This window comes from Pseudophryne corroboree, chromosome 1, assembly GCF_028390025.1.
Source record: "Pseudophryne corroboree isolate aPseCor3 chromosome 1, aPseCor3.hap2, whole genome shotgun sequence".
Classification (NCBI taxonomy): Eukaryota; Metazoa; Chordata; class Amphibia; order Anura; family Myobatrachidae; genus Pseudophryne; species Pseudophryne corroboree.
The window spans coordinates 630,039,839-630,061,234 of record NC_086444.1 but is presented as its reverse complement, the minus strand read 5'-3'; the positions used below and the strand labels follow the sequence as shown (position 1 = coordinate 630,061,234).

At 49.0% G+C, this 21,396-nt stretch overlaps 1 protein-coding gene across 1 annotated transcript in view; it reads left to right on the top strand.

Moving 5' to 3' along the window:
* The window catches only part of COPE (COPI coat complex subunit epsilon), a 79,505-nt gene that overhangs the window by 9,062 nt on the left and 49,047 nt on the right, over positions 1-21,396 (top strand). Inside the window, exons 2-3 of the mRNA XM_063914537.1 lie at positions 16,430-16,492; positions 16,583-16,683. Of these exons, the coding sequence (XP_063770607.1) occupies positions 16,430-16,492; positions 16,583-16,683 (164 nt within the window). The remainder of the gene's footprint in view (positions 1-16,429; positions 16,493-16,582; positions 16,684-21,396) is intronic.

Below are 21,396 nucleotides of genomic sequence, written 5' to 3'. Positions count from 1 at the left end.
GATTCTGCCTTATAAGGGTGAGGAATTGTTTGGGGATGGTCTCTGGGACCTCGTATCCACAGCAACAGCTGTGAAGAAATTTTTTTACCTCCAGTTTCCTCACAGCCTAAGAAAGCACTGTATTTTCAGGTACAGTCCTTTCGGCTTCAGAAAAGCAAGCGGGTCAAAGGCGCTTCCTTTCTGCACAGAGACAAGGGAAGAAGGAAAAAGCTGCACCAGCAGCCAGTTCCCATGATCAAAAATCTTCCCCCGCTTCCTCTGAGTCCACCGCATGACTTTGGGGCTCCACAGGTGGAGACAGGTGCGGTAGGGGCGCGTCTCGGGAACTTCAGGGACCAGTGGGCTTGCCCACAGGTGGATCCCTAGGTTCTGCAAATAGTATCACAGGGATACAGGCTGGAGTTCGAGGCGACTCCCCCTCGCCGTTACCTCACATCAGCCTTGCCTGCTGCCCTCGGAGAAAGGTAGTACTGGCGGCAATTCACAAGCTGTACTTCCAGCAGGTGAAATCAAGGTACCCCTCCTTCAACAAGACCGGGGTTACTATTCCAAAATGTTGTGGTACCGAAACCAGACGGTTCGGTGAGACGCATTCTAAAATTGAAAGCCTTGAACACTTATATACGAAGGTTCAAGTTCAAAGTGGAATCGCTCAGGGCGATTATTGCAAGCCTGGAGAATTTCATGGTATCACTGGACATCAAGGATGCTTACCTGCATGTCCCTATTTACCCTCTTCACCAGGAGTACCTCAAAATTGTGGTACAGGATTGTCATTACCAATTCCAGACGTGCCGTTGGTCTGTCCCCGGCACAGAGGTATTTACCAAGGTAATGGCCGAAATAATTATCCCGTACTTGGACGATCTCCTTATAAAGGCGAGGTCCAGGGAGCAGTTGTTCGGCGGAGTAGCACTATCTCGGGAAGTGCTACAACAGCACGGCTGGATTCTGAATATTCCAAAGTCGCAGCTGGTTCCTACAACGCGTCTACTGTTCCTGGGTATGGTTCTGGACACAGAACAGGATAAAAAGGGTTTCTCCCGGAGGAGAAGTCCAAGGAGTTGTCGTCTCTAGACAGAGACCTCCTAATACGTATACAGGTGTCGGTGCATCAATGCACGCGAGCCCTGGGAAGGATGGTAGCTTCTTACGAAGAAATTCCATTCGCCAGGTCCCATGCAAGGATTTTCCAGTGGGATCTGTTGGACAAGTGGTCCGGGTCGCATCTTCAGATGCATCGGCGGATAACCCTGTCTCCAAGGGCCAGGGTGTCGCTGTTGTGGTGGCTGCAGAGTGCTCATCTTCTAGGGGGCCGCAGATTCGGCATACAGGACTGTGTCCTGGTGACCACGGATGCCAGCCTTCGAGGCTGGGGGGCAGTCACACAGGGAAGAAACTTCCAAGGCTATGGAAAAGTCAGGAGACTTCCCTACACATAAATATTCTGGAACTAAGGGCCATTTACAATGCCCTAAGTCAGGCTAGACCCCTGCTTCAACACCGGCCGGTGCTGATCCAGTCAGACAACATCACGGCGGTCGCTCATGTAAACCGACAGGGCGGCACAAGAAGCAGGATGGCGATGGCAGAAGCCACAAGGATTCTCCGATGGGCGGAAAATCATGTGTTAGCACTGTCAGCAGTGTTCATTCCCGGAGTGGACAACTGAGAAGCAGACTTTCTCAGAAGACACGACCTCCACCCGGGAGAGTGGGGACTTCATCCAGAAGTTTTCCAAATGATTGTACACCGTTGGGAAAGGCCACAGGTGGACATGATGGCGTCCCGCCTCAACAAAAAGCTACAAAGATATTGCGCCAGGTCAAGGGACCCTCAGGCGATAGCTGTGGACGCTCTGGTAACACCGTGGGTGTACCAGTCGGTGTATGTGTTCCCTTCTCTGCCTCTCTTACCCAGGGTAATGAGAATAAGAAGAAGGAGAGGAGTAAGAACTATACTCATTGTTCCGGGTTGGCCAAGAAGAGCTTGGTAACCAGAACTCCAAGAAATGATCTCAGAGGACCCATGGCCTCTGCCGCTCAGACAGGACCTGCTGCAGCAGGGGGCCTGTCTGTTCCAAGACGTACCGCGGCTGCGTTGACGGCATGGCGGTTGAACGCCGGATCCTGAAGGAAAAGGGCATTCCGGAGGAAGTTATCCCTACGCTATTTAAAGCTAGGAAAGAAGTGAACGCAAACCATTATCACCGCATATGGTGGAAATATGTTGCGTGCTGTGAGGCCAGGAGGCCCCAAAGGAGAAATTTCAGCTGGGTCGATTTCTGCACTTCCTACAGTCAGAGGTGACTATGGGCCTAAAATTGGGTTCCATGAAGGTCCAGATTTCAGCTCTATCGATTTTCTTCCAAAATAGAATTGGCTTCACTGCCTGAAGTTCGGACTTTTGTTAAGGGAGTGCTGCATAGTCAGCCCCCGTTTGTGCCTCAAGTGGCACCGAGGGATCTCAACGTGGTGTTGGATTTCCTGAAGTCGCATTGGGTTGAGCCACTTAAATCCGTGGAGCTACAATACCTCACGTGGAAAGTGGTCATGCTGTGGGCCGTGGCGTCGGCCAGGCGTGTATCAGATTTGGCGGCTTTGTCATACAAAAGCCCTTATCTGTATTTTATATGGATAAGGCGGAATTGAGGACTCGTTCCCAATTCCTTCTTAAGGTGGTATCAGTTTTTCATGTGAACCAACCTATTGTGGTGCCTGCGGCTGCTTGGGACTTGGAGGATTCCAAGTTACTGGACGTAGTCAGGGCCCTGAAAAGTATGTTTCCAGGATGGCTGGAGTCAGGAAAACTGACTCGCTATTTATCCTGTATGCACCCAACAAGCTGGGTGCTCCTGCTTCTAAGCAGACTATTGCTCGCTGGATCTGTAGCACGATTCAACTTGCACATGCTGCGGCTGGACTGCCGCACCCTAAATCTGTAAAAGCCCATTCCACGAGGAAAGTGGGCTCTTCTTGGGCGGCTGCCCGTGGGGTCTCGGCTTTACAACTTTGCCGAGCTGTTACTTGGTCGGGTTCAAACATTTTTGCAACAGTCTACAAGTTTGATACTCTTGCTGAGGAGGATCTAGAGTTTGCTCATTCGGTGCTGCAGAGTCATCCGCACTCTCCCGCCCGTTTAGGAGCTTTGGTATAATCCCCATGGTCCTTACAGAGTCCCAGCATCCACTTAGGACGTCAGAGAAAATAAGATTTTACTCACCGGTAAATCTATTTCTCGTAGTCCGTAGTGGATGCTGGGCGCCCATCCCAAGTGCGGATTGTCTGCAATACTTGTTTATAGTTATTGCCTAACTAGAGGGTTATTGTTGAGCCATCTGTTGAGAGGCTCAGTTATATTTCATACTGTTAACTGGGTATAGTATCACGAGTTATACGGTGTGATTGGTGTGGCTGGTATGAGTCTTACCCGGGATTCAAAATCCTTCCTATTTGTGTCAGCTCTTCCGGGCACAGTATCCTAACTGAGGTCTGGAGGAGGGTCTTGGTGGGAGGAGCCAGTGCACACCAGGTAGTCCTAAAGCTTTCTTTAGTTGTGCCCAGTCTCCTGCGGAGCCGCTAATCCCCATGGTCCTTACGGAGTCCCAGCATCCACTACGGACTACGAGAAATAGATTTACCGGTGAGTAAAATCTTATTATTTTTAAATCAGGTTATCCAAGCTATACATTAACCTAACAATATGTAACAGAATACTAAATAAAAACATGGAGGTAAAACATACAATATAGTGATATGTGACGCCTCAAAGAGCACTTTTCCTGTCACACTTTGGGGGCTATTCATTACCATGGCTAATTGTCTTGCTGGGGCTATCCTATTAGTCCCGATGCTGGCGCTCATAAGGGGTTTGGTTTCACCTGCCCCAGGCAGACTAAACCAAATCCGTGATGAGTGGTTTTTTTCACCGTTCGCAAAAAGATGTATTTCTGCACGAAAAACTATTCCCCTCCCCCCCCAACCCTTAGCAATAAGGTAGGTATGAAAAACATTGAAATTGCGATCAACCCAAGTTTTCTGCTGGCACGTAATTTTCGGGGCTAATAGGATATAACCCTTTGGGGAAGGTGATAACGCACCAGCCAATCAGCTCCTAGCTGTCATTTCTCTAACGTCCTAGTGGATGCTGGGGACTCCGTAAGGACCATGGGGGATAGCGGCTCCGCAGGAGACTGGGCACAGCTAAGAAAGAATTAGGACTACCTGGTGTGCACTGGCTCCTCCCACTATGACCCTCCTCCAGACTTCAGTTAGAATCCTGTGCCCGGCCGAGCTGGATGCACACTAGGGGCTCTCCTGAGCTCCTAGAAAGAAAGTATATGTTAGGTTTTTTATTTTACAGTGAGATCTGCTGGCAACAGACTCACTGCAGCGAGGGACTAAGGGGAGAAGAAGTGAACCTACGTAACTGGTGGTAGCTTGGGCTTCTTAGGCTACTGGACACCATTAGCTCCAGAGGGATCGACCGCATGGAACCGGCCATTGGTGTTCGGTCCCGGAGCCGCGCCGCCGGCCCCCTTACAGAGCCAGAAGCAAGAAGAAATCCGGAAAATCGGCGGCAGAAGACATCAGTCTTCACCAAGGTAGCGCACAGCACTGCAGCTGTGCGCCATTGCTCCTCATACACACTTCACACTCCGGTCACTGAGGGTGCAGGGCGCTGGGGGGGGTGCCCTGAGAAGCAATAAATACACCTTGGCTGGCAAATATATCACAATATATAGCCCCAGAGGCTATATATGTGATAAATACCCCTGCCAGAATCCATAAAAAAACGGGAGAAAAGTCCGCGAAAAAGGGGCGGAGCTATCTCCCTCAGCACAATGGCGCCATTTTCTCTTCACAGTGCAACTGGAAGACAGCTCCCCAGGCTCTCCCCTGTAGTTTTTAGGCTCAAAGGGTTAAAAAGAGAGGGGGGGCACTAAATTTAGGTGCAATATTGTTTATACAAGCAGCTATTGGGGGAAAAATCACTCAGTTATAGTGTTAATCCCTGCATTATATAGCGCTCTGGTGTGTGCTGGCATACTCTCTCTCTGTCTCCCCAAAGGACTTTGTGGGGTCCTGTCCTCAGTCAGAGCATTCCCTGTGTGTGTGCTGTGTGTCGGTACGGCTGTGTCGACATGTGGGATGAGGAAGGTTACGTGGAGGTGGAGCAGAGGCCGATAAATGGGATGTCGTCCCCTGTGGGGCCGACACCAGAGTGGATGGATAGGTGGAAGGTATTAAACAACAATGTCAACTCCTTACAAGGCTGGATGATGTAAAACAGCTGTGGGACAGCCGGCTTCTCAGCCCGCGCCTGCCCAGGCGTCTCAAAGGCCATCAGGGGCTCAAGAAAGCGCCCGTTACCTCAGATGGCAGACACAGATGTCGACACGGAGTCTGACTCCAGTGTCGACGAGATTGAGACATATACACAATCCACTAGGAACTTCCGTTACATGATCTCGGCAATAAAAAATGTGTTACGCATTTCTGACATGAACCCAAGTACCACATAAAAGGGGTTTTATTTTTGGGGAGAAAAAGCAGCCAGTGTTTTGTTCCCCCATCAGATGAATGAATGAAGTGTGTAAAGTAGCGTGGGTTCCCCCAATAAGAAACTGGTAATTTCTAAAAAGTTACTGATGGCGTACCCTTTCCCGCCAGAGGATAGGTCACGTTGGGAGATATCCCTTAGGGTGGATAAGGCGCTCACACGTTTGTCAAAAAAGGTGGCACTGCCGTCTTAGGATACGGCCACCTTTAAGGAGCCTGCTGATAAAAAGCAGGAGACTATCCTGAAGTCTGTATATACACACTCAGGTTATATACTGAGACCTGCAATCGCCTCAGCATAAATAGTGCTGCTGCAGCGTGGTCTGATACCCTGTCAGATAATATTAATACTCTAAGACAGGGATAATAGTTTGCTAACATAGAGCATATTAAAGACGTCGTCTTATATATAAAGGATGCACAGAGGGATATTTGCCGGCTGGCATCCAGAATTAATGCAATGTCCATTCTGCCAGGAGGGTATTAGAAACCCGGCAGTGGACAGGTGATGCTGCCTATAAAAGGCACATGGAGATTCTGCCTTATAAAGGTGAGGAATTGTTGGGGATGGTCTCTGGGACCTCGTATCCACAGCAACAGCTGGGAAGAAATTTTTTTTTTTTTTTTACCTCAGGTTTCCTCACAGCCTAAGAAGGCACCGTATTTACAGATACAGTCCTTTCGGCTTCAGAAAAGCAAGCGGGTCAAAGGCGCTTCCTTTCTGCACAGAGACAAGGGAAGAAGGAAAAAGCTGCACCAGCAGCCAGTTCCCAGGATCAAAAATCTTCCCCCGCTTCCTCTGAGTCCACCGCTTGACGTTGGGGCTCCACAGGTGGAGACAGGTGCGGTAGGGGCGCGTCTCGGGAACTTCAGCGACCAGTGGGTTTGCCCACAGGTGGATCCCTAGGTTCTGCAAATAGTATCACAGGGATACAGGCTGGAGTTCGAGGCGACTCCCCCTCGCCGTTACCTCAGCCTTGCCTACTGCCCTCGGAGAAAGGTAGTACTGGCGGCAATTCACAAGCTGCACTTCCAGCAGGTGAAATCAAGGTACCCCTCCTTCAACAAGGCCGGGGTTACTATTCCAAAATGTTGTGGTACCGAAACCAGACGGTTCGGTGAGACCCATTCTAAAATTGAAAGCCTTGAACACTTATATACGAAGGTTCAAGTTCGAAATGGAATCGCTCAGGGCGATTATTGCAAGCCTGGATGGTATCACTGGACAAGGATGATTACCTGCATGTCCCTATTTACCCTTTTCACCAGGAGTACCACAAAATTGTGGTACAGGATTGTCATTACCAATTCCAGACGTTGCCGTTGGTCTGTCCCCGGCACCGAGGTATTTACCAAGGTAATGGCCGAAATAATTATCCCGTACTTGGATGATCTCCTTATAAAGGCGAGGTCCAGGGAGCAGTTGTTCGGCGGAGTAGCACTGTCTCGGGAAGTGCTACAACAGCACGGCTGAATTCTGAATATTCCAAAGTCGCAGCTGGTTCCTACGACGCGTCTACTGTTCCTGAGTATGGTTCTGGACACAGAACAGGATAAAAAGGGTTTCTCCCGGAGGAGAAGTCCAAGGAGTTGTCGTCTCTAGACAGAGACCTCCTACTACGTATACAGGTGTCGGTGCAACAATGCACGCGAGCCCTGGGAAGGATGGTAGCTTCTTACGAAGAAATTCCATTCGCCAGGTCCCATTCAAGGATTTTCCAGTGGGATCTGTTGGACAGGTGGTCCGGGTCGCATCTTCAGATGCATCGGCGGATAACCCTGTCTCCAAGGGCCAGGGTGTCGTTGTTGTGGTGGCTGCAGAGTGCTCATCTTCTAGGGGGCTGCAGATTCGGCATACAGGACTGGGTCCTGGTGACCACGGATGCCAGCCTTCGAGGCTGGGGGGCAGTCACACAGGGAAGAAACTTCCAAGGCTATGGAAAAGTCAGGAGACTTCCCTACACATAAATATTCTGGAACTAAGGGCCATTTACAATGCCCTAAGTCAGGCTAGACCCCTGCTTCAACACCGGCCGGTGCTGATCCAGTCAGACAACATCACGGCGGTCGCTCATGTACACGACAGGGCGGCACAAGAAGCAGGATGGCGATGGCAGAAGTCACAAGGATTCTCCGATGGGCGGAAAATCATGTGTTAGCACTGTCAGCAGTGTTCATTCCCGGAGTGGACAACTGAGAAGCAGACTTTCTCAGAAGACAAAGATATTGCGCCAGGTCAAGGACCCTCAGGCGATAGCTGTGGACGCTCTGGTAACACCGTGAGTGTACCAGTCGGTGTATGTGTTCCCTTCTCTGCCTCTCTTACCCAGGGTAATGAGAATAATAAGAAGGAGAGGAGTAAGAACTATACTCATTGTTCCGGGTTGGCCAAGAAGAGCTTGGTAACAAGAACTCCAAGAAATGATCTCAGAGGACCTATGGCCTCTGCCGCTCAGACAGGACCTGCTGCAGCAGGGGGCCTGTCTGTTTCAAGACGTACCGCGGCTGCGTTGACGGCATGGCGGTTGAACGCCGGATCCTGAATGAAAAGGCTATTCCGGAGGAAGTTATCCCTACGCTATTTAAAGCTAGGAAAGAAGTGAACGCTAACCATTATCACCGCATATGGCGGAAATATGTTGCGTACTGTGAGGCCAGGAAGGCCCCAAAGGAGAAATTTCAGCTAGGTCGATTTCTGCACTTCCTACAGTCAGAGGTGACTATGGGCCTACAATTGGGTTCCATTAAGGTCCAGTTTTCGGCTCTATCGATTTTCTTCCAAAATGGAACTGGCGTCACTGCCTGAAGTTCAGACATTGTCAAGGGAGTACTGCATATTCAGCCTCCTTTTGTGCCTCTAGGGGCATCGTGGGACCTCAACGTGGTGTTGGGTTTCCTAAAGTCACATTGGTTTGAGCCACTCAAAACCGTGGATTTAAAATATCTCACGTGAAAAGTGGTCATGCTTTTGGCCTTGGCTTCGGCAAGGCGGGTGGCAGAATTGGCGGCTTTGTCATGCAAAAGCCCCTATTTGATTTTCCATATGGATAGGGCAGAATTGAGGACTAGTCCCCAGTTTCTTCCTAAGGTGGTATCAGCTTTTCACTTGAACCAACCTATCGTGGTGCCTGCGGCTACTAGGGACTTGGAGGACTCCAAGTTACTGGACGTAGTCAGGGCCTTGAAAATTTATGTTTCCAGGACGGCTGGAGTCAGGAAGACTGACTCGCTATTTATCCTGTATGCACCAAACAAGATGGGTGCTCCTGCTTCAAAGCAGAGTATTGCTCGCTGGATTTGTAGCACAATTCAGCTTGCGCATTCTGTGGCTGGCCTGCCGCAGCCTAAATCTGTAAAAGCCCATTCCACGAGGAAAGTGGGCTCTTCTTGGGCGGCTGCCCGAGGGGTCTCGGCTTTACAACTTTGCCGAGCTGCTACTTGGTCAGGGGCAAACACGTTTGCAAAATTCTACAAATTTGATACCCTGGCTGAGGAGGACCTGGAGTTCTCTCATTCGGTGCTGCAGAGTCATCCGCACTCTCCCGCCCGTTTGGGAGCTTTGGTATAATCCCCATGGTCCTTACGGAGTCTCCAGCATCCACTAGGACGTTAGAGAAAATAAGATTTTACTCACCGGTAAATCTATTTCTCGTAGTCCGTAGTGGATGCTGGGCGCCCGTCCCAAGTGCGGACTGTCTGCAATACTTGTATATAGTTATTGTTAACTAAAAGGGTTATGGTTGAGCCATCTGTTGAGAGGCTCTGTTATGTTCATACTGTTAACTGGGTATAATATCACGAGTTATACGGTGTGATTGGTGTGGCTGGTATGAGTCTTACCCGGGATTCAAAATCCTTTCCTTATTGTGTCAGCTCTTCCGGGCACAGTATCCTTACTGAAGTCTGGAGGAGGGTCATAGTGGGAGGAGCCAGTGCACACCAGGTAGTCCTAATTCTTTCTTAGCTGTGCCCAGTCTCCTGCGGAGCCGCTATCCCCCATGGTCCTTACGGAGTCCCCAGCATCCACTACGGACTACGAGAAATAGATTTACCGGTGAGTAAAATCTTATTTTTTCAAACCTGTAATGATTGGCTGGTGCATTATCACCTTCCACTTACCACTTCTTTATTACTTTCCTTTTGATGTTTAACCAGCCCCTCAGTTACACTGGAAATGCATATATTTAGGGAGACATGCATATATTCATGAAATAATTACCAATGCCATGTAGAAATAGTAACAACTATCTTCCTCCTGCTTTCCTTTATAAACCATCTCCATTCTGTGCAGCAGGAAAATAAATATTGCACAACTTAATGCTGATATCTTTCTCCATCTGGTGCAGGCACAACACGGATAGTACCTTTCTTTTTCATCCACTAGGGGTCACTGGAGTACTCTTGGGATATGGACGGCTTCCGTAGGAAACAGCACTGAATATTTAAATTTAGAACACTCCACCCCTCCATATCCCCGAGTACCTCAGTGTTTTTTCTGTGCTCAAAGTAGTAACAGCTCTGTGGCTGAGTCCACAATTACTTTGAATTATTTATTTTTTTGAATATTTTTTCTATTTTTTTATACATCCCTTTCCCCCTTCCAAAAGGCAGGGTCAGGGATTGTGCAAGCTGCTGAAGCAGCAGTGGCGTGTCGGTCCTCGCTGAATGAGCTCCCTCACAGCCACACACAGATCTCCTGCTCAGGCTGGCCGGCGCTTGTACAGAAGCCCCGTCGGAGCCTCATCACAAACAGGAGTGCAGGTATGTGTACGGGGCGGTCAGCTCCCGCTGCCGCCCCGAGGTGTGGGGACATTGTTATGCAGGATCCTATGCAGACGCCCGGCCGCCGCCGCTGCTCTGCCCGCTCACACGGCTCCGGCCGCCGCCGCTCACACTGCTCCGGCCGCCGCCGCTACTCTGCCCGCTCACACTGTTCCGGCCGCCGCCGCTGCTCTGCTCACGCTGCTCCGGCCCCCACCGCTGTACTCCCGCTGCTCACAGCGCTCGATACACAGCGCTTCACGATCCCCGCTCTCTGTCTCTAACGGTCACTGGGAGATGCGGCTCCACACGCTGCGCTGGCCGCCGCTTTGTGTCTGAAAGCATACAGGGGGGAAAGGGGACATAATTAGGGGGCAATACAGTAAGATAAACCTGCAGCAGCAACAGCAGATGCTAGGCTGCAGGGGTATTTACACAGGATTTCATGCACTGTGATTATATGTGAGAGCATGGCAGCCATTTTAACCATGCTTCCTGCTGTGATTCCAGAACGTTCCAGTACTACATCTCTACTCCACCGGAGGCGCAGGGGTGTTAGAGGGAATTTGGGATCACATTTCATAGTACTGGCCACGTGTACTGCACTTGGCCAGATATATATATATATATAGAGACACCTTACTACTATTTTACTGAGTCGTGCAAGTGTCTGTTTTTGTGTATTGTATTGTCTGTCGCCATAATGAGTAAGGCACCAGCAAAAACTAAAAAGCATAATTGCAAAGTCTGTAGCAGTGTGTTACCGGAAGGATCTACCACATGTACAGTATGTTTTGTGGATTCGGTTCAGAATACAATTTCTGCTCCAGTTTTACAGCCAATTTCCTCACCGAACCCTCCTTGGGAAATGCTAGCCAATCAGAATTGGCCGCCGCTCGACAAGAGCGGGAAACGGCAAGATCTGAGTCTAGGGTGAGACCGCCAGAACTACCGGAGGCGTCTCAGCCTTGCGAAAGGTCCAAATCCATTTTGGGTAGACGGGATAAATTTCATATGTCTTATGATTTTCCAGTTTCTGCTATGTTGCATTCTGATGATTCCATGCCAGACCTCACGGAACAAGATGAGGGTGAGGAGGGCGAAGTGGAGTCAGATAGTGAGGATTTTAACAGCTCCGGCATTGATAATCTCATCAGAGCGGTGCGTCAGTCTCTGAGGTTTACTGAAACTGAGGAGCCTCTCACAAATGATCAGGTCGTATTTACTAAACGACAAAGAACTCCAATAAGTTTTCCTGTCTCGGAATCTCTTAATCAGATGTTAGTAGAAACACGACAGAATCCAGATAAACGGTTTTCTATACCTCGCAGATTTAAGTCTAGTTACCCGTTTCCAGACTCGGTAAAATGTACATGGGAGAATCCACCAATAGTTGATTCGTCAGTGTCGAAGCTTACCAAGAAATTAACCATACCAGTGCCAGCGGCTACTACGCTTAAAGTCCCTTCAGATCGCAAGATAGAAACTATGCTAAAGTCCATGTATGTAGCAGCAGGAGTGATGCTGAGACCTGGATTGGTTGGCATCTGGGTCACCAAGGCGCTCATAATATGGATTACAGAACTCAAATCTGCTTTACATGACGAAAATCTGATACTTCTTGCAAATCAAATGTGTGAGGCTGCAGAGTATCTCTGTACAGCGTCTACTGACGTCTGTCAGCTCACTTCTCGTATTTCATCGTCGCTAGTTACGGCACGACGAGCACTCTGGCTGCGTGCTTATCAAGCGGAGGCAGAGGTCAAACGAGGTATAGAGGCGTTGCCTTACGATGGCAAGAAGTTGTTTGGTCCTGAATTGGACGCATGGATTGCTGAGGCTACGGGAGGTAAGCCGGTTTTCTTACCATTGCCTCCACCGGTATCAAGAAGGAGGTACGCTGGACCTCCGTTCAAATCCTTTAGACCTCAGTCCTTTCGAGGACGTGGGAGAGGAACAGCCACGCCTGCTAGACGTGGTCGTGGACGTGGTTTCCAACAAACCAACACAAGTCGCCAGGACGCTAAGGCTACCGACAAACCAGTGGCATGACGGGCTACCAGCCCATCTCGGTTCTCCGATTGTGGGAGCACGCCTTCAGACGTTCCATTTGGCGTGGTTCCACACATCCGCGGATGGGTGGATCCGCAATTTAGTGTTAAAAGGTTACAAAATAGAGTTCGACTGTCTTCCGCCTCTGCGGTTTTTCAAGACAGGATTGCCTCTGTCGGACGACAAGAGGGCGGTTCTGCAAATTGCCATTCAGTCCCTACTGGATTCAGCAGTTTTGATTCCGGTCCCTGTACATCAACAGGGTCAGGGCTATTATTCCAGTCTGTTTGTGGTACCGAAGCCGGATGGCTCAGTCAGACCAATATTGAACTTAAAGGGTCTCAATCAGTACGTAACTTACTACAGATTCAAGATGGAGTCTCTGCGTTCCGTGATTGCGGGTTTAGAGCCAAAGGAATTTATGATTGCTCTAGATCTCAAGGATGCGTACTTACACATTCCAATTTGGCAGCCTCATCAGAAATTCTTGCGGTTTGCAATACGCCAGAACCATTACCAGTTTCAGGCTCTACCGTTTGGCCTGTCGTCAGCGCCTCGGCTATTCACCAAAGTGATGTCTGTGATGATAGCTCATCTCAGATCCCTGGGAGTGACAATAGCTCTGTATTTAGACGATCTGCTCATCAAAGCTCCGTCTCAACAGATGCTTCTCCAACATGCGCTGCTAACGTACAATGTACTGGTTCACCACGGTTGGATTGTCAACTTCAAGAAATCACATCTAATTCCATCTCAACGCCTTCAATTCCTAGGTATGATTCTCGATACGGTCAATCAAAGAATTTACCTACCACAACAAAGTACAGATTCTACGCCATCTAGTACAATTAGTGCTCAAGCCACGCACAGTGCCTGTACACTTGTGCATTCGCCTCTTAGGCACAATGGTGGCAGCTTTCGAAGCGCTTCAGTTCGGAAGATTTCACTCACGTCCATTTCAACTGAATGTGCTCGCCCAGTGGTCGGGCTCGCATCTGCAGATTCACCACAGGGTGAGGTTGTCGCCAAGGGCAAGAGTGTCTCTGCTCTGGTGGCTCAAGGAACACAATTTAACCGCAGGGAGACTGTTCGGAGGCTGGAATTGGATAATTCTAACGACGGACGCCAGTCTCAGAGGTTGGGGAGCGGTAGTTCAAAATTGTTAGCTCCAGGGTCTCTGGGCGGATCACGAAAGATTGCTGTCTATAAATGTCCTGGAACTCCGCGCAATTTACAATGCGCTACGACAAGCGGTGCACATGCTTCGCTCTCAGACTGTCCAAGTGCAGTCAGACAATGCGACGGCGGTCGCATACATCAACAAACAAGGAGGAACGAGAAGCCGCATGGCAATGCGGGAGGTAGCTCGAATCCTCAATTGGGCGGAATACCACCAGGTGATATTGTCGGCCGTGTTCATTCCGGGAGTGGACAACTGGGAAGCGGATTATCTCAGTCGTCGGGATTTTCATCCAGGAGAATGGGCATTAAATCCAGAAGTGTTTCACATGTTGGTTCAGCGATGGGGTTATCCTCAGGTGGACCTGATGGCGTCTCGCCACAATCACCAAACGCTCCAGTATGTGTCCAGAACAAGAGATCCAAAGGCAGTGGCGGTGGATGCTCTCACCGTTGCGTGGCCGTACAGCCTTGTGTATCTGTTTCCACCGTTTCCATTGCTCCCTCTGGTGCTAAAACGGATCAAAAGAGAGTCTGTCACAGTCATACTAGTGGCGCCTCATTGGCCTCGGAGAGCTTGGTTCTCGGATCTCAGAGGACTACTCGCAGATGATCCTTGGCCGCTCCCACTACGTCCAGACCTGTTACAACAGGGTCCGTTCCTTTACCCCGATTTAGCGCGTCTGCGTTTGACGGGGTGGCTGTTGAGACCGCCCTCTTAAGAAGAGAGGGCATCCCGGAATCTGTTATACCAACCATGTTACGAGCTAGGAAGCCGGTTACGGCAGCTCATTATTACAGAATATGGCGTACCTATATAGGTTGGTGTGAAGCTCGGAGGTTTTCGACATTATCTTTCAAGTTATCCCGCCTTTTGTTATTTCTACAGACTGGTTTAGATGGAGGACTGCGTTTATCTACACTAAAGGTGCCGGTATCTGCTTTGTCAATTTACTTTCAAAGACGATTGGCTTTATTGCCGTCTATACACACTTTTTTCCACGGTGTCCTCAGAGTTCAGCCTCCATTCATTCCACCTACAGCGCCATGGGACTTGAATCTGGTTTTAGATTTCTTACAGTCTTCATATTTTGAACCCTTACAGCAAGTGGATATAAAGTTTCTCACTTGGAAAACAATTTTTCTTCTAGCCTTAGCTTCGGCCAGGCGTGTTTCAGATTTGGGTGCCTTGTCATGCAAGCCACCGTATTTGGTGTTTCATGATGACAGAGCGGAACTTCGGACGAATCCCGCGTTCTTACCAAAGGTAGTGTCATCTTTTCACATCAGTCAACCAATAGTAGTTCCTGTGTTGACAGCACATTCTGGAACTCTGGATGTGGTACGCGCATTACGCGTTTATGTATCCCGAACGTCTTCAGTTCGTAAGACGGATACGTTGTTTGTTCTCTATGATGCTGCCAAGATGGGTTGGCCAGCGTCTAAACAAACCTTATCCAGATGGATAAAACTGACCATACGTCAGGCTTACCTTCATGCTAGGTTACAGCCGCCTACATCAGTAACCGCTCATTCCACACGTTCTGTGGGAACTTCATGGGCAGCTGGTCGGGGAGCTTCTACGATGCAGCTTTGCCGTGCGGCTACATGGTCTTCAGTGCACACGTTTGTGCGCTTTTACAAGTTTGATACGTTTGCGGCATCAGCATCTAGCTTTGGCCGCCTAGTGTTACAGGTGCCAAACAGCTCTCCCGCCCACGGGGGAAGCTTTGGTACGTCCCAAGAGTACTCCAGTGACCCCTAGTGGATGAAAAAGAAAATAGGATTTTGGTACTTACCAGGTAAATCCTTTTCTTTGAATCCATAGGGGGCACTGGACGCCCACCCAGAGCAGTTTTACCTGGTTTGTGGTAAGTTCAGAGGATCTTATGGTAACACACTCTCACCGACTGGTTCAAATTTATCAAGTGCTGGTTATGGTGTCAACTGTTTAGTTGTCAGTAACGTTATGTGTCAACTTCGTTGTTGTCCGTTATGTTATATGTAATACTCCATTGTCAACCTCTCTCTATAGTTCCTGTTCGGCTCAGTAAAAAACACTGAGGTACTCGGGGATATGGAGGGGTGGAGTGTTCTAAATTTAAATATTCAGTGCTGTTTCCTACGGAAGCCGTCCATATCCCAAGAGTACTCCAGTGCCCCCTATGGATTCAAAGAAAAGGATTTACCTGGTAAGTACCAAAATCCTATTTTTCCTAAGAGCCCCCATTTATGTCAGTGACCCATGCCCCTGACTACTAATACCCCTTTTCCATCTACACGATGCGGTTCGCAGCCGGGAGCCTGACACAGGTGCTACCCTGTTGCGACCCGCATCGGCCCCTTTCCCATCAGCAGTCACCATCCCGGCATATTGCCGGGTTGGTGACGCGGCAGGGATGGCGCTGGGAGATCACATGATCTCCCAGCGCCGCCCTTCCATACAGTGTAAACGCACGGCTTCCGTTTACACTACAACCTTACCCGGATCATTCCCGTCTCCTACCCAGGTAGCTATCCGGGTAGGATTCCCGGGTCACTTGATCCGGGTTTTTCCTGAGGGATCCAATTCCACTAGCAAAAAACACGGGTAAATGCGCTCCTGGTTCCAATAGTTAGGCAGCTCTTCACACTTATGGGCAGATTAAACAACGAGTGATATCCTTGTTATCACTTGTTACTAATCTTCAATGGTGTTCTAACCAATCAGCTCTCACCTGTCATTATCAAACACATTCCAATCTGGAGCTGATTGGTTGGAGCACCATTTAAGATTAGTAGCGAGTGATAACAAGCATATTGTTTGTTGTTTAATCTGTCCCTTATTATTGTTGACATTTCATAAGTGTTGAATTATGATGTTTGTCTTCCTGTAGCCTTCAAGTCCAGAGAAAGAGGTGGAAAGAGATGTATTCCTGTATAGAGCATATATAGCGCAGGTAAATGTAATTATCAAACTCTGCTCCATTCTCAAGACTTCGTCATTCGTTATCACTGATGTTCCCTTCTCTCTCTGTTTCTGGGACTAGAGGAAGTATGGAGTAGTTCTGGATGAAATTCGCACTAATGCCAGTGCTGAGCTGCAAGCTGTCCGTATGTTTGCAGAATATTTGTCCAATGAAAGTCGCAGGTGTGTTTCGCACTTTTACGTATATTTTGAGGCTTGTTTCTTATAATCCTGTAGCGCTTCATGGAAGTTTTCATTAATATCACTAAAGCCGGGATCATAAATTAGCAAGCCTATAATTGTTTCATGGGGATACGGTTTAAAAACAATAGCTTGTTCATTTTTAATTTGTCCACAAATAAAACGTAAAAAAATACTACTGAAAATAATTGACAAATTGAATTACATTAAGACTTTATTTTATCACAAGTGTGGCTACGGTGGCCAATCCCGGGCTCTGGATCAGCGTGATACCGGGATTACGGAATAAAATTGGCCGGGATTCAGTCCCGGGATTGGAGCTTCCAAACCCGGGGATTTCGGGATTGGCCACCACAGTAGTATTTTCCATGCTGGGCAGCGTTGAGCTTCCTCAGCAGGCTCAGACGCTGCCCGGCTCCTCCTGCTGCCCTCGCTCCGTCTGGGCACACTACGCAGCATTATGTGAAGTCAGGGGTCATGCTGCGCAGCCAGCCATCCGCTGGACCTCACCGCCGCACTCCCGCCAGACCTCACCGCAAATGACGTTATCTGGGAGGGTGGGACACATTGAAAAGCAGTCAATCCTGCGATTGATAATTTTTTATTCCCGATTCCCAAGATTGAAAAAATGGCCCGGGATTGGCCACCCTAAGTGTGAACAAATTGTAGAATTTGGAGTCAATTGGACCAATCTAGGGGGGCAATTCAATTGGCTATGATAGCTCAGATGTGCTATTCAAAAAGGCATCAAACAACCAGCAATGTCTCTAGTTTTCTGATGCACCACATAGAGTTGTGCAGGAGAATTAGCTGTTTTGCAGGTACAGTATAGCAGCAGCACGTTTAACAAAACTGAATTGTCTTCTGGGAATAAGGAAGATATTTTTAGGAGCCAGTATACATGAAATGAATGACCTTCACATGTTAGACACCAGCAGCAATATATTTGGTGTCCTGGCTCATGAGATTTGTTTAGAGCTGCTTTGACCATATAATTGTGTGCATGTCCTTTTCAGCTTACGTAATTATGGACCAGATGTACTAAACCTTGAAAAGTGAGAAAGTAGAGGGAGATAAAGTACCAACCAGCTCCTAATTGTCATTTTCCAAACCCAGCCTGTAACATGGCAGTTAGGAGCTAATTAGTTGGTGCTGTCTTTCTCCACTTTATCACTTTTCAAGGCTTCGTACATCTGCCCCTATGTAGGTTCTATGGTAAGTATAGATTTGAAATCATACCAAAACAGAGCATGGAGACTCTATTAAAAATATGCATGATGCTATAGCCACATCCAGAAGCAATCCTGTACAACGCAAATTAACTCATACCCCTTTCTGACATTTTAGAACCCTTCTTCAACCTCAGCTAGGGACCCCCTTTTACATTGCACCTTGGACCTGGGAAATTCCCTGGTCAAACCCGTTCACACTGAACAGGTCTGTCTTTCACACATAGCTTTTGGATCCAGGATATTGCCGGCTGTCCTCTGTTTGCGACAATGCACGGTAGGTTTAGACACATTGTTTGTTTTCCAGTGTTTGGGAGCAAATGGTCGATGTGCCTATACATTACCAGATTTTTGTTCCCACAAGACAGATACATCTTTAAGTGTGTACCCAGCCTAAAGGCCCGTACACACTGGCCGATATATCGGGCGTTCTCTTGAACGGCCGATATATCGCGGGTCCGTCGGCCAGTGTGTACGGCAGATACGTCTGTGAACTCCGTCGTTCACAGACGTATCGCGTCGGCCCCGCAGCACAGCCGACGGCCAATATATCTACCGATATTTTTGCTGTGGGGTACACTGGGCTCCACAAGGATTGGACAATGGGGTGTAGAGTAGGATCTTGATCGAGGCACCAACAGGCTCAAAGCTTTGACTGTTCCCAGAATGCACAGCGCCGCCGCCTCTATAACCCTGCCTCCCTGCACAGGAGCTCAGTTTTGTAAGTTGGTGCTGCAGTAAGCAGGCACTTAACAGAGGGGCTGCTCAAAGCAGCCCTAAGAAAAGATTTTATGAGGTAAAAAGTGAAGACTTCAAGGGCAGCAGTGGTGGTAAATGTCTTGTGACATTCACTGCTGCAGCTCCAGCTCTCCCCAGCGGCGCTGTACACTCCCGAGCCCTGGTTGCCGGGTACCTACAGCGCAGACTCCGGTTTTCTTCACGTTAGACACACACGGCTGGGGCTCTCCAGGAGGGAGGTGGTAAGTGGGTCCCGCTTGCGGGACCCGGTCTTTATCGCGATCCGGCGCGGTCAGTGGGAGGCGGGCCGCGCGCGCTGGCGGTGGACACTGTGGATACAGGCGATCCCACTAGATCACCAGGGCATGGGCGCAGGTCAGGTTTTCTCTCTAAACCAATTCTTATATCGCCCACAGTACCCAGTGGTTTTGCCAGTTGAGGGGGTAAGGCTTAGACCTGAAGCCCCTCTCCCAGCCCCAGGGCGCCATTTCTAGCAAGTGTTCCCGCCCTGGAGCTGCATCTCTGTCTTTTCCACACTCCCTGTCAGTGTCTGCGGCGCCATTATCCCTCAGCTCACTGTTCCTGGGACTGCTTGGGCAAATCCTCCTATGTAAAGCCGCCTGGTTGTCAGTGCTGTGACTTTACATGACACTTAAGTATTCTACCTGCCTTTTTAGTCGGTGTTAGTTAAGAAAGACTGCACTTAGTCAGGGTTTTATAGTACAATTACCCTGTGATATACATCCAGTTCTTACTGTGTACTGTTATATCTATTGTTATATAGCTGTATAAGCTAGTCCAGTGCAGTATTATTGTCAGTAATAACCTCTGCATTGTACAAACTGTGACTATCTGTGTGTGCATTTGATAGCTGAGTGTTGTCCATTTCGTGTCTTTCACTCAACTTGCTATCCCTATATTCTATAACCTGAGGGGGCTTGGTGCGTCAGGTTTTATCTAATATAGGATTTTCACAAAGATATACTGTATTACGTATTTTTCTCTGTGATTTAGTCACCATATCTCTCCTTTCTCTAACGTCCTAGTGGATGCTGGGGACTCCGTAAGGACCATGGGAAATAGCGGCTCCGCAGGAGACTGGGCACAGCTAAGAAAGAATTAGGACTACCTGGTGTGCACTGGCTCCTCCCACTATGACCCTCCTCCAGACTTCAGTTAGAATCCTGTGCCCGGCCGAGCTGGATGCACACTAGGGGCTCTCCTGAGCTCCTAGAAAGAAAGTATATGTTAGGTTTTTTATTTTACAGTGAGATCTGCTGGCAACAGACTCACTGCAGCGAGGGACTAAGGGGAGAAGAAGCGAACCTACCTAACTGGTGGTAGCTTGGGCTTCTTAGGCTACTGGACACCATTAGCTCCAGAGGGATCGACCGCATGGAACCGGCCATTGGTGTTCGGTCTCGGAGCCGCGCCGCCGGCCCCCTTACAGAGCCAGAAGCAAGAAGAAATCCGGAAAATCGGCGGCAGAAGACATCAGTCTTCACCAAGGTAGCGCACAGCACTGCAGCTGTGCGCCATTGCTCCTCATACACACTTCACACTCCGGTCACTGAGGGTGCAGGGCGCTGGGGGGGGGGGGGGGGGGCGCCCTGAGAAGCAATAAATACACCTTGGCTGGCAAATATATCACAATATATAGCCCCAGTGACTATATATGTGATAAATACCCCTGCCAGAATCCATAAAAAAGCGGGAGAAAAGTCTGCGAAAAAGGGGCGGAGCTATCTCCCTCTGCACACTGGCACCATTTTCTCTTCACAGTGCACCTGGAAGACAGCTCCCCAGGCTCTCCCCTGTAGTTTTCAGGCTCAAAGGGTTAAAAAGAGAGGGGGGGCACAAAATTTAGGTGCAATATTGTTTATACAAGCAGCTATTGGGGGAAAAATCACTCAGTTATAGTGTTAATCCCTGCATTATATAGCGCTCTGGTGTGTGCTGGCATACTCTCTCTCTCTGTCTCCCCAAAGGACTTTGTGGGGTCCTGTCCTCAGTCAGAGCATTCCCTGTGTGTGTGCTGTGTGTCGGTACGGCTGTGTCGACGTGTGGGATGAGGAAGGTTACGTGGAGGTGGAGCAGAGGCCGATAAATGGGATGTCGTCCCCTGTGGGGCCGACACCAGAGTGGATGGATAGGTGGAAGGTATTAAACGACAATGTCAACTCCTTACAAGGCTGGATGACGTAAAACAGCTGTGGGACAGCCGGCTTCTCAGCCCGCGCCTGCCCAGGCGTCTCAAAGGCCATCAGGGGCTCAAAAAGCGCCCGTTACCTCAGATGGCAGACACAGATGTCGACACGGAGTCTGACTCCAGTGTCGACGAGATTGAGACATATACACAATCCACTAGGAACATCCGTTACATGATCTCGGCAATAAAAAAAGGTGTTACGCATTTCTGACATGAACCCAAGTACCACATAAAAGGGGTTTTATTTTTGGGGAGAAAAAGCAGCCAGTGTTTTGTTCCCCCATCAGATGAATGAATGAAGTGTGTAAAGTAGCGTGGGTTCCCCCAATAAGAAACTGGTAATTTCTAAAAAGTTACTGATGGCGTACCCTTTCCCGCCAGAGGATAGGTCACGTTGGGAGATATCCCTTAGGGTGGATAAGGCGCTCACACGTTTGTCAAAAAAGGTGGCACTGCCGTCTTAGGATACGGCCACCTTGAAGGAGCCTGCTGATAAAAAGCAGGAGATTATCCTGAAGT